Source organism: Bos indicus, chromosome 9 (genome assembly GCF_029378745.1).
Source record: "Bos indicus isolate NIAB-ARS_2022 breed Sahiwal x Tharparkar chromosome 9, NIAB-ARS_B.indTharparkar_mat_pri_1.0, whole genome shotgun sequence".
Lineage (NCBI taxonomy): Eukaryota > Metazoa > Chordata > Mammalia > Artiodactyla > Bovidae > Bos > Bos indicus.
The window spans coordinates 14869246-14882469 of NC_091768.1; the positions used below are offsets into that span (position 1 = coordinate 14869246).

Below are 13224 nucleotides of genomic sequence, written 5' to 3' on the forward strand. Positions count from 1 at the left end.
AATAACTCATCTCTCTCTAAGGCTTTGTGAGGAAAGAGTACAGTCCCGCAAAAGTCAACAAAATGCCAGACCTCACCAAATGAAGTATTTGAAATAAATCAGAAAGCATCACTCTGTCGAAATAAAAATCACACTGCTTCCTGACCCAGGGTAATGTGTGCTGTTTGGGCCACACCTTTCATAAAACAAAGCTGGAGAAGGTTCAAAGTAAGCAAAGTGAATGGACAAGGGCTCTGTTAAATAAGGAAGTCTGGGAAGATAAAGAAGATGAAGGCCGAGTTTACAGTCCTACTGTCTTCCTCAGGAACCTCCATTTGGATCAATGCAAATGTGATAAATAGTATAAGTCAGGCTGAACAGGTACCCAGATCAAGAAACACCAGAACTAAGACGTACATCATGACATGCAAAAAACAGAAAAATTAGAATAATGGAAGATTAGCAAACTCTCTCAACACTTGATCAAGTCAGAGACATAAGAAATGAAAATACAAATAGACTCAAAAATCTAAATACCCTCATGGATAACCCAGCCCTAATAGTTTTTAAGAAAACATGAATACACTGAGGGACAAGCCTGATGCTATGAGGCTCCATTAGGGATGGAGCCAAATAATTCCAACTAATACAGTAAATTTCATAACTCTCAAAACAGTAAGTCTGACTAACTAAACACTGGGAGTGATAGCTTGAGGAGAAAAAGAATGTAACCAGGTATCTTTTTTCCCAACAGATTACCGTTTGTTCATTGCCTTCCCCTGTCGAAGGCTGGTAGGTGATTCTGTATTTCTGCACACGACCACTAGCAGGATCCCACTTAACAGTCAAGCTATTGGATGTTGCATTGTACACCTGAAGGTTTCGTGGGCCACTCTTTGGAGCTGAGAAAAGATTGTTGAGAAATAGAGTAAACAAACTGAAGAATGCCTCCCCCACAAATATGCACTGTCTCCAAGGACATGAGAAGAGTTTTGTACTTCTAGACTCAGAACTAAATCTGACCCCGTAACAAATGATGGTCATTGAGTCTCAAAGGACTCCTTAACAGATAGTAGCAAGGAGAAAAATTCTTCCAGAGAGACCTGTTTAAAAGAGGTCCCAATCAACACCTTACAATTTATTGTAAAAGCAGAAGGCCTATTTGCGATGGATTTTGTGGTATTTTTCATTCATTCATTTGTTCAGGACTCATACAATCAGCAAATTAAGTTCTTACCTTGTGTTGTTAAGGGTATCAAACGCACTAAAAAAAAAAAAAAAGAGAAAGAGAGTGGCAAAATATTACTAATTCAGCCAAAGCTCTATTCTGTTAATTAAAAAAAAAAAATGTCCTACTGAAGGTTAAACACCTACGTGTACGCTCACTGCCAATCAGGTCATCGCTTTCTGACTCATCAGGATAAATGGCGGTAACAGAAACTTCATAGAGAGTGTTGGGGTTCAGGTTTTGAAACACCAGAGTATTCTCATCTCCATTTAGGATGGTCTTAAGGAAAGAGGAAAAAAAAAACAAGCCCACACAAGATTAAGTCACCGTGTGCATCACAGCTCCACGGCAGTTGGTTGACATCATTTAGCCAGATGTTCTTCCTGCTTTGAGGCATGCCATGAGCTCAAATGTCACTAGTAGGAAACGATGCTTTTCAGGCAACAAAGGTCATATATTTAAAAAAAAAAAAAAAAAGAATTAACACTACCTCCATCTTATCTGCGCTTCCTGAAGGCGCCCAGGTGATTCTATAGAGAGACACATCAGAAGCTCCATGGTCCCAAGTCCCTCTGAAACTCTCTGGTGTTACTTCAGTAATCTGTAGGTTTGTTGGGGCTGGCACGGTGTCTGTCATGAGAGAAGGCTATGTTTTTGGATGTGATCTACAAACTCAATATAATAAAACAGCCTTGAACGGACTTGAGGAAACTGGCTGACAACATTAGAACCAAGTGTCTTACAAATTCAGTTCATTTGAAAGTAAATATGGGAGAGAGCCCTGAGAACTGCAAGTATTTTATGGATATAACAGACTGCTTCAGTCTATTAAAATGGTGATTTTTTTTTCAAAGGTACCATTTAGTCATACTATTCTAACGCAGTGGTTCTTCATCATTTTGCCCTTCACACTTTTTGAGAATCTAAGGAAAACCCTGGACTCTTTTCAACAAGCAACACAGAAGGCAAACTTTAGCCTGTAGTATCAGAGAGAGCATGAACCTTCATGGTTCATGAAGATCGTCACTTACAATCTAAGTAACCCACAGATAAGCTTTTCCTACAGATTACTAACCTGACACACAACGTGAAGCTGACTGTATCAACTCTGTTCAGAGACAGGAATAGCCCTGCAGTGCTGACGATGGCTGAAATCCCAGCTAAGGATTCTTCTACTGACCAGGCACCCCAGCGAGCTTGCACTGCAAGCAATTTGGAACGTCTGCCACCCGTTCTGAGCTTTCATTGTCAATTATTCCTCTATCTCCTGGTAACCAAAGCCAACTACACAAAAGCCAGAGCCATCAAAAATTTGTTTCTAATAATGACAATGAAAAGGCCCATTGAGATGAAAAGACTGGTCCCACTTTGACAAGCATGACTGCAGAACAAACCAACCATGAAGGATGCACTTTGGATGTGTCTAAAAGTTCCTAGGAAATCTTAAGGATTAAAAACAAGTATTAATATTAAATTACCTGCTTTCACTAGTCTTTCTTCCTGACCTTTCCTTCCCTTTACTATTCCTGTTATATTTATGCCAGTGTGCACCTATGGGCAAATTTTCATCTCCAGCCACTACCCTTTCCAGGTAAGAACTGATGCCAAGAAGGCAATTGAAGTTGCTAGGAGATTTCACATGGTAAGAAAATAGCAGAGGTAGAGACTATCCGAAGTTACATAGGAGGCTGTGATATTTGACAAGATGCGTTGATCGTGTACAGACAGCCGGGCACTGAAGAGTTTCTGATCCTCTGGTGATAAAGATGCTGGAAAAGTTTTGGATCACAGCACTTATCCCACCACTAGCTTCCTGGGCGAGGCTGGGCAAGTTGTTTGAATTCTCTAAACCTGTGCTGTCCACCATGAGAGCCAACAGTCACATGTAGCTAATGAGTACTTGAGACGTGGCATCTGAGTTGAGATGCACTGAAAGCTTAAATTAAGACACGTGTGTGCGTGTATGTTCAGTTGTTCAGTCGTATCCTTCTCTTTGAAGTTCTATGGACGGTAGCCCACCAGACTTCTCTATCCAAGGGATTCTCCAGGCACAGATATTGGAGTGGGTTGCCATTTCCTCCTCCAGGAGATTTTCCTGACCCAGGGATCAAACCCACATCTCCTGCATCTCCTGCACTGCAGGCAGATTCTTTACCACTGAGCCACTAGGGAAGCCCCAAATTAAGACACATTAGATTTTTTTTTAATTATTATCAAAAAAATGTGAAATATCTCACTAATAATTATTATACTGGTAAATTTTGAAACGTTAATATTTTGGACACACTGGGTTGAATGCAACACATTATTAAAGTGAATTTCACTTTTCTCCTTACCTTTTCTAATGTGGCTACTAGAAAATCTTGAATTACCTACGTGGCTCCTAATATATTTCTTGGGAACTCTGCTGGCTCTAGACTTCAATTTTTTAAACACCACTTATCTAGAAAATGACATGCTAAGCACTGAGCCAGAAACTGGAGGTTCAAAGTTGAGCAAAATACATGGAATTCATTAGGAGGGAGCCAGAGGGAAGTGGTATAGACAGGAAAAGCCCGACAGGCAATAATAATTGAGTTAAATACTATGGAAGTAGCACGCTTTCACTCTACCCCTGCCTCCACACACACACACACACACACACACACACACCAGTTAAGTATCTGGAAGACAAGTTAGTGACAGTGGCTGGTAGAATAACAGGAGAGAAATTATCACAAAAGGAATAGACCTAAGGATAGAAGATGGGAAGTGACTAAGTGAGGAACCGCCTGATCCCAAACAGTATTAAATTCTGGCAAAAACAACATTAAGATATGCACAGAGAACTACATTCAACATTTTGTAATACCTATAAGGGAAAAGATTCCGGAAAGGAATATACATATATCTACAGTATATATTATAGAGGTCCATATAAAACTGAATCCCTTTGCTGTACACCTGAAACTAACACAACATGATAAATCAACTATACTTCCATTGGAAAAATTTTTTTTAATTTTAAGAAATGAAATAATCAGTTAGTGACACACGCATGCAGTGCTATTTCCCAATTATCATTAAAGCATGAGCCCAACTCACGGGTGGTTTCCTGCGCAGTCACTGGGGGAGACTCCCCCTCTTCGTATACAGCAGACACGCTGACTGTGTACAGGGTTTGTGAGAAGAGGTCTTTAAGCGGTGTGCTGGCCCGTGACCTGTCCACCTCTACCTGTAATAGAGCGGTGGAACTATTTTTACAAAGTTTAGTTTTGACCTCTCTCTGTTGTTGGCTGTGTCTCTCAGCACGAGAGCATAAGAACTGCAGTACAGAAAAAAAAAAAACAGCAAAGTTTTCCAATTTGCCTAACAGTCCAGGAACTGAAGACCGTTTATAGTTTCCAAAGTGGAAACGATGTATGTACTAGAGACTTGTGTTTGGTAAATGATGACAGCCTAGGAATTCAAACAACCTAATCGCTTTCTCCCCATTTCCCTGTGAGTCACTGCCTCATTGCTTTCAGAAAAATTCTCCTGTGCATTAGCTTGTAAGACCCACTGGTCATTGTACTGCTTCTGAAAATTGAAACCCAGAATGAAAAGAATATGTGCACAGGTCTAAATTAGCCTGCACGCAGTTCAGAAGACCAGCACAGTCTGCAACTGGGTGCTTACAGAAACTATTTCTAGCTTCCAAAACTGCCTCTGAGGTTCTTACATGTCCCTTCAGGGGAACATACATTTTAAACCCATTTGCTGGTGAAGCCCCTCAGTTTGCTCCCACTCTGAAGCAGGTTGTCACAGAAATAGCTTTTCATCCCAACATCAATTCAGAAACGTTCAAAGCCAAAGAGACACCCTTCTGACACTATATTCATACTTTCTCTCTGTCCCATTCAACTGTCCTACCTCCCTATTCCTCAACAAACTCCCCCTCTTCTTTCCTGAATCCCCTTGCTACCTTTCATTTTTAGGAACATCATTATGACATTTTCTTAGTCATTCATAGAATGCAGAGCATCATATTAGGCATCAGGTGGAGAGTGAAATACCATCTAGATTCTGTAACCCTTCATCTACTAAGGGATGATGTTTTAGGATTAATATCACACAGCAAAACATTTCTAAACTAAATGCAAAACAGTCCAATATATTATCAATATTCAAATAGTGCTTTGTTAATATATGACAAGTTTTCAACAGTATGTTCATAAAGTGTCAAGTATTCAAAACATGCTATACCTGTTTAGATTCTTCTGTTAAACTACTAGGAAAACAAATATTTCTAAACCGCTTCCAACCTCAACCTACCTCTTTGGCTTCCTCTTCTGGGGTTTTGTAGCGAACGATGTATTTTCGCACTTTTCCAGGTGCGGGTTCCCATGCGACGTTCATGGTGCTGTGAGTCACGTCTCTGAGTTTCAGGTCTCGGGGACTGGGCAGAGGCACTGGAGACGCATGATAAATTAGGACCAGAATTTATTCTCAACCACAAAGCTCTGCAGCTTCCACACGAGCTTTCAAGAAGTTGCTTGAAGAAAACTTAAAGGTGTGCAGCAAAGTAACTAAACAAATTGGTCATGATGACAAAAGCACTTTGATTCTATGAGATACAGCTGAATTCTTAAGAAGGCTTTTTAAAAATAGGATACATTTAAATTTTTATAACAACTCTTTCTCATTCATATTTAACTTTCTCCCATTCTATTTAAATAAACTCTTTCTTGCTGCTCAGCTATAATAAATCATAATTTGCCATAAATGTACAGCTTATGTTTTTAATCAAATATTAAATCAGTTGAGATTGAAATCAAAGTGTCATGCTTCCTGAAGTTATGTGATAGCAAAACAAAACAGTTACAAGAGTGAAGAATGAAGATGATTCAAAATTACACATCCAATAAGTTCATAAGAAAAAACCCACAGAAACCCAAATGGTTAGGAGCAAATCCAACGATAAATTTTTCCCAAGTCAAACAAACCTTCACCTTAAAAAGGACAAGGAGGAGGATAACTAAAGAAGACTTTTTCTCTTGTCACATGAGACGTAGCTCACTCTTTCCAGCTGCCTGTTTGACCAACTTTCTTCGTCTCTCATTTCAAGTCTGCACATGTCTCTTCCTGAATCTCCACCTCTCTGCTCCTACCCCTGCATCCCTTCAATGCTTTCTTCTCTCGGCCTCTTTCTGTGTCCTCCCCCTCCTCCGCTGCTGCAGTCCAGCCCTATATCCAAATCTATAGCCACGTCTGTCTTTAATCCCACTATGACTTGGGTCCCCTCACTCAGCACCTCCAGGATATGTCGCCATGCCTGGCTGGATTCCTACTCTGTCCACCCACCACCACCCCATTTCTACAAGTCACAAGCTCCAATAGGGTCTGACATGTAAAAGGTGATTATTTGATGTCAGTGACTATATCCTGCCCCGCCTTGCAGGGTTTCTCTTTTCTATCTCTTCATGCCTCTGTCTCAGCCCCTTACCCCCCTGAAGGTTTCTTACAACTTCTTAATTTCCTTAGAAATGCAGTCTGAGACTCACAAAATGTAAGCCAAGACATGCTTAGAATCCCAGCATGCCCACCTCAAGAAGCATGAAACGAAACTACCAGCTGGGTAAGACCAGGGTCCTAAGTGCCATCACTGTCACTTTTCAAGAAAAAGCACCGAAATGCTAGTGAAACAAACCAGAAACACACAGAAGGCTGAACAACACACACGAGAGAAGTGCAAACCATGAAGGAGTCAGGGTCCTCTACCTTGCTCTACGTTAATTTATCAGGACATTCCCAAAACCTAGGCACAAGACTGGAACATCATAGTTGATCAATATGTTTGGGGATTAAGTTAATTTACTTAACATAAACAGACTGATTCGGATGTGCCATAGTTTCTACTTCAACAAGAACTTGGAACATCTTGATCTTAAACCTAGTATTTTTCTCCAACATCCCCTTCTCACTAATGGTGTATACCATATTCATGGATCGACAACATAGACTTTAAGATGCACCATTATTTTATGTTCTGTTCCCTGACTGACACCTCACCAAGAGCAATGGTAAGACACCACTGATTATAAGATACCATCTGAAAATCTAATATGTTAAATATGGAAAAATAAATGCAAATCTTAATAATTGATTAAGATGCTGCCCTAAGTCTAGAAACAACCTTGGCCATAATGAATAACCCTACAACTTATACACAAACAATCAAAATCAGTTTTAGCATCATTGGGCAAAAGAAAAAGCTTAACAAATGAGCCTCATTCACAGCAATGAGAGAAGAAGGAAACCCAGCGACATCTTACAGGTGACTTCCCTTGCTGTGACGGGTTCACTGGTGAGGTCATGCAGGACAGCCTGGACTGTAACTGCATACTCGGTGTTGGGGAAGAGGTCACTCAGCTGCACATCATTCACTGTCGGCTCCAGGCGCATCTGCAGATGGATGAGCCAAGGCGAAAGAACACATTCAAATAAAACATTTCCGCTAATGAGGGACAGCCAATCACACCAAGCTGTGACCACTAGATTTGAACACAACTTTTATTTTTCATTTCTCTGAACAGCATTTCCCTTTTCATACTGATATATATATATATATATATATATTTTTAAGATGTGTCACAGGCCACAAATCTAATCTGTTTTTGTTTTGTGTGTAAAGCTATACATGAGCTAATGAGCCCCTTAACGGGGACTCGACAACAGTGAAGCCTCCAGAAGAGCCAAGATAAACAAACAAAGGGCTCCCACCTCTTTGGGCTTGGTCGGAACTGTGGCATTGATGGGTTCGTAGGTCACAGTGTAGCCGGTAGCGCCCCCCACTGGCTGCCACTGCACGTGCATGGTGGTTGAGCCAATGTCGTAAATGTTCAGGCTGACCACAGGCACTGGTACTGTTGAAATGAAAAAGCAAACATCTGTCTAACTCTTGTCATTCTCCTTATTTGTTAACTGCTTCCAGTGGCTCAGTGGTAAAGTGCAATGCAGTTACTGATATTAGTGTATGGTAAATAGAAAATGGGCTGCTGTGAGTAATCAGTGAGAGTTAATAGAAGCCCTTTCTCTCCCCTCAAAAACCCAATCTCATTGTTTACCACCAACACCTACTAAGACTGCATGTGATAACTATTTCATAGAGAAAAAGACATTTAAATGTAAAATGGCATTCTAGTGTCTATCCGAAAGCCAAAACAGAGAATAACTTCCTGAGGTTTCAGTCTCTTTTTCTGGAACATCTGTAAATCGACCATTTTCATTCTTCAATCATAGAATTTCATACATAAAAAGCCAACCTAGTATTTCATTTCATTTTTACTTTAAAAAAAATAAGTGAGAGTGATGTCTATTAATAAGTGGAACTCAGGGGATTCTTCAAAGAGAAGATTAGCCCATGAGGCACAGTAACAGGCTTACAGTTTCCTCTTCACTTAATATCCACACAGCTTTCTAGTTTTTTGTTCAAAGATGGACTTTAAAGTTTTAAGGAATTATCAGATTAATCCTGCCCATTATGAAATTATTATTTCCCACCTAATGGTCTAATATGAAGGGAAATATGAGAGATAAAGACCTAAGGGACTGAGCAGTCAGTGGAGTCAATTCTTGACTTGGAGTTACGCCCATTCCTTCCTCTTTCTTATAAAAGGCCTCCCTTCTTCCTGGAGGTCAGCCAAGAAGATGGGAGAAGGAAAGAGTATTTTCATATGGCCTCAGAAACCCCACCAGGAATAGGAGTGAGGAATATCTTTCCTCAAAGCTCTACTCAAAGCCAAAGCCATCAGAGCTTCTCTGGTAAAGGCCAGAGTCCAAAAGTCAATAAAAAAGGAGCTCTCGCTGCCAGCTGGAAGATCTGGCCTCATGCAGAACTGAATCAGATGATTCCTGCACAGCTGCTCCTCCAGATACTCTGAGTCCCACTTCCCACATGGTACCTTCCCTTAAGAGGTGGACAATCGTGAAAGGTACCCTTCCCTCTAAGGTAAACTCTTGCCATGAATACCCAGTGGGTTCCAAGATGGTAGGAGCAGCTGGTAAAAGCAGAAAATCACAGAGTATTTATTGAGAACCTGCACAAAGTACACATTCAGTAAATGTGTGTTGAAGAGATATCAAATAAAGGGATGATTCGGAAGGCTTACAGAAATCCCACACGCTACAAATGAACTTATTTACAAAACACAGATAGACTCACAGACATAGAAAACAAACTTAGAGTTACCAAGGGGGATAGTGGCAGAGGTGGGGAGAGATAAATCAGGAGGCTGGGGTTAAAATATACACACTGCTGCTGCTGCTGCTGCTGCTAAGTTGCTTCAGTCGTGTCCGACTCTGTGCGACCCCATAGACGGCAGCCCACCAGGCTCCTCCGTCCCTGGGATTCTCCAGGCAAGAGTACTGGAGTGGGGTGCCATTGCCTTCTCCAAAAATATTTGGAAGGAATGATGCTGAAGCTGAAACTCCAGTACTTTGGCCACCTCATGCGAAGAGTTGACTCATTGGAAAAGACTCTGATGCTGGGAGGGATTGGGGGCAGGAGGAGAAGGGGACGACAGAGGATGAGATGGCTGGATGGCATCACTGACTCGATGGACGTGAGTCTGGGTGAACTCTGGGAGTTGGTGATGGACAGGGAGGCCTGGTGTGCTGCGATTCATGGGGTCGAAAAGAATCAGACATGACTGAGCGACTGATCTGATCTGATCTACAAAAAAAAAACCCTGATACTGAAAAAGATGGAGGATAGGAGGAGAAGAGGGCAACAGAGGATGAGATGGTTGGATGGCATCATCGATTCAATGGACTTGAGTTTGAGCAAACTCCAGGAGATGGTGATGGACAGGGAAGCCTGGTGTGCTGCAGTCCATGGGGTCACAAAGAGTCAGACACAACTTAGCGACTGAACAACAGCAACTATATATGAAATAGACAATCAACAAGAACCTACTGTATAGCACAGGGAACTACACTCAATATCTTTTAATAATCTATAAGAATCTCAAAAAAATCTGAAAATTAAAATGTACACATATAACTGAATTACTTTGCTATATACCATTGAAACTAACACAACTCTGTAAATCAACAATATTTCAATAATTTTTTTAAATGAAAATGAAAAAAAATCCCACATGGCCTGTCACCTCTTTACCTTAATAAATTAAACATTGAGTTTTTTTTTTAATCTGACTTACATGTTTTTTCTGTGCCCTTCAGAGGCTCACTGTATTCATCTTCCACTACAGAATACACATTGACAACATATTCAGTTTCAGGCTTCAGATCTTTCAGGACCGTGCTCCTTTCCAATCGGCTCACATAAAACTAGGGATGAAAATTTACAAAAAATAACAACTTCTGTTAGAATCAGTTCCCTCTTTTCTACTGTTAATTGTGAAGGAGTTAACTTCAATGAGTTTAAGAAATATTCTTTAATGAGGTCATTGTCTTTTGTTTTTGAAAACTATCAGATTACAGTGAGATCTTGGATAATCCATACAGTTTATGCTCCCAGCTGTTGTTTCCTTATTTGTAAGATGAGTGCATAAAACTAGAACATCCTCAATGTTTCCTTCCTACTCGATGATTCTCGTATAAACTCATGAACAAATTAAACACCCTCTTAATCCCTAATTAAAAATTGTATTGATATTGTGCAATTCTTGGAAAGCATAAGAAATTAAAAGCTCTTCCCTCTAATTAAGCCCAAATGGAAGTGCTTGCCCTGCAAGAAATGGAGAACACCACCATGGACCCAGTTCTGCCCCCTACTTCCCCCCCGGCATTCCTCCCAGAGCCCTGAGGAGGAGGACCCAATCTCGGGACAGGAAGGAGCGGGTTGTGAGGTCTACTCACTTCTTGCCGTTTCCCTCCTGACACTGGGTAGTATTCCACCTTGTACCTGTCCACGCTGTCAGAAGGAGGTGTCCAGCTCACTCTCATAGAACGATGGGTCCGCTCAGAAAGAACTAGGTTGGAAGGTGCTTCCAAGTCACCTGCACATGGAAATGAAGTACATAGACTTTTTCATTATCATAGCAAGATGATGATATCTAAATTAGGTTGCAATGGTGTTCCTCTCCATATTTCAAGCTTTTGTACACATTCTTTCATATACTAACAAGTTACAGTTGTACACATTCTTTCATATACTAACAAGTTACAGTTGTTCTTGTTCAGTTGCTTAATCACATCTGACTCTTTGTAACCCCATGGGCTGCAGCAGGCCAGGCTCCTCTGTCCTCCACTATCTCCTGGAGTTCGCTCAAATTCATGTCCATTGAGTTGGTGATGCTATCGAACCATCTCATCCTCCGCTGCCCCCTTCTCTTCCTGCTCTCAATCTTCCCCAGCATCAGGGGTCTTTTCTAATGAGCCAGCTCTTTGCATCCGGTGGCCGACGCATAGGAGCTTCAGCTTCAGCATCAGTCCTTCCAATGAATATTCAAGCTTGATCTCCTTTAGGATGGACTGGTTTGATCTCCTTGCAGTCCAAGGGACTCTCAAGAGTCTTCTCCAGTAAATCAGCCCAGTGCCCATAAGCCCTCTCTGAATGGGTGGCCTAAGATTCTTCACCCTCAGGAAATTCAAATCTGAGCTCTTGTCATCCTTTAAAAGCCGCTCCCCTCATCCTGACAGCATCACAGTTTATCAGTCACCTAGATTCAATACCTCCGACTCATCCCGGATACTCTCTCTGCTCTCCCACCTTCTGCATGTATCAGTAAATGACAACATGGGGCCTGACAACTCTATCGCCTCTATCGCTATTGGTACCACCCAAGTCCACTGCCTTCATCATCATGTTGATTATTTACATTCATGTCTTATCTTCTTAACCATAAGTTATGCTCTGTGAGGACAGAAGTGATTTTTTATTCATGTTTAGTTCCTTTTCAGGACCTAATTCAGTGGTAAGAGAACCTACTTCCTTTCTCACTCAGAGAGAAACAACCAAGTCTTCTAAAATTTAGGAATATCCTACTGCTGTGTTTGTTTTTTTCTGTTCCTAAGTGTAGGTGAAATGACAAATATATAAAAATATTTGGAATCAATATAAGTGGAAATAGAAATACTGGGCTCAATAAGACCATTAACTAGAGAGACATCCCAAATAATAATCATAGGAGAGCTAATACAGTGACTCCATGAGCATGGCAAATCATTCTCATATGAACTCTTCCTACTTTCTTTGTAAGCCAAAGCTGGGAAAAAGCATTTCCATTCTTAGTATCCTAACCTTTATTGTACTTGGGTCATAATCAAGCCTACAAAATTATCAAGCAATTTTACTGTCTGGGAAACTAAATGAATGCAACTATTACATAGCTGATGTAAAAAAAATAAAGTAAAACAGATAAAAGATGTTTTCATCCCCACTCAAAGTTCTCTCCAACTAAATAAAACTACAACTCTCTCAGCTAATCCAAAGCCAGACGCCTACAAATTCTGGCTTCCTGGCTGCTCTATTTCTCCTGGGAAAAGGTCAGTCTATTGTTCAAAATCCAAAAAGAAAATCTGCAAAATTTTGAAGAGAGAAATTCAAGAAGGAACATTCAAATAAATGTATCCTTAGTATCCAAAGCACGTGAACCATTTCTACCATTTTGTTAAACTCATTCCAACTTTCCAAAACCAGAGTAAATTAATGAAAGACAATCTTTACCAGAATCTACACTTACTTAAAAGAAATTTTTCTCATACAATAAGAACCATCATTTTATCATTAATTTTCAAAATACCTTCAATTTAGTATTTACCATGGTTTGTCCTACAATTTACACAGGTAGTAATTATTTTATACCACTTACCACTACAAATTCACTTCTATAATTTTATTTCTAAATCTTCATTCCTTATCAATAGCTACCTTTTTTCAAGGACCTCTCAAAACATCTTTACCCATCTGACTTTGAGTAAGTAACTGTATTTCTCTAAATCTATTTCTTCAGTGGTAAAGAGAGATGACACCCTTTCTAAAAATCCACACTCTAACACTGTAACTTGTCTTTATGTTTAGAAGTTACAAG

The 13224-nt window shown here is 40.4% G+C and overlaps 1 protein-coding gene across 3 annotated transcripts in view; it reads right to left on the reverse strand.

The window, feature by feature from the left end:
* The window catches only part of COL12A1 (collagen type XII alpha 1 chain), a 117795-nt gene that overhangs the window by 55278 nt on the left and 49293 nt on the right, over window positions 1-13224 (reverse strand). For all 3 annotated transcript variants that reach the window (XM_070795751.1, XM_070795749.1, XM_070795750.1), the window contains 10 exons: window positions 11051-11190; window positions 10390-10519; window positions 7949-8091; window positions 7501-7630; window positions 5497-5637; window positions 4292-4417; window positions 1698-1837; window positions 1354-1486; window positions 1217-1243; window positions 739-881 (listed from right to left, as the gene is read on the reverse strand). In XM_070795751.1, coding sequence (XP_070651852.1) covers window positions 739-881; window positions 1217-1243; window positions 1354-1486; window positions 1698-1837; window positions 4292-4417; window positions 5497-5637; window positions 7501-7630; window positions 7949-8091; window positions 10390-10519; window positions 11051-11190 — 1253 coding nt within the window. The remainder of the gene's footprint in view (window positions 1-738; window positions 882-1216; window positions 1244-1353; window positions 1487-1697; window positions 1838-4291; window positions 4418-5496; window positions 5638-7500; window positions 7631-7948; window positions 8092-10389; window positions 10520-11050; window positions 11191-13224) is intronic.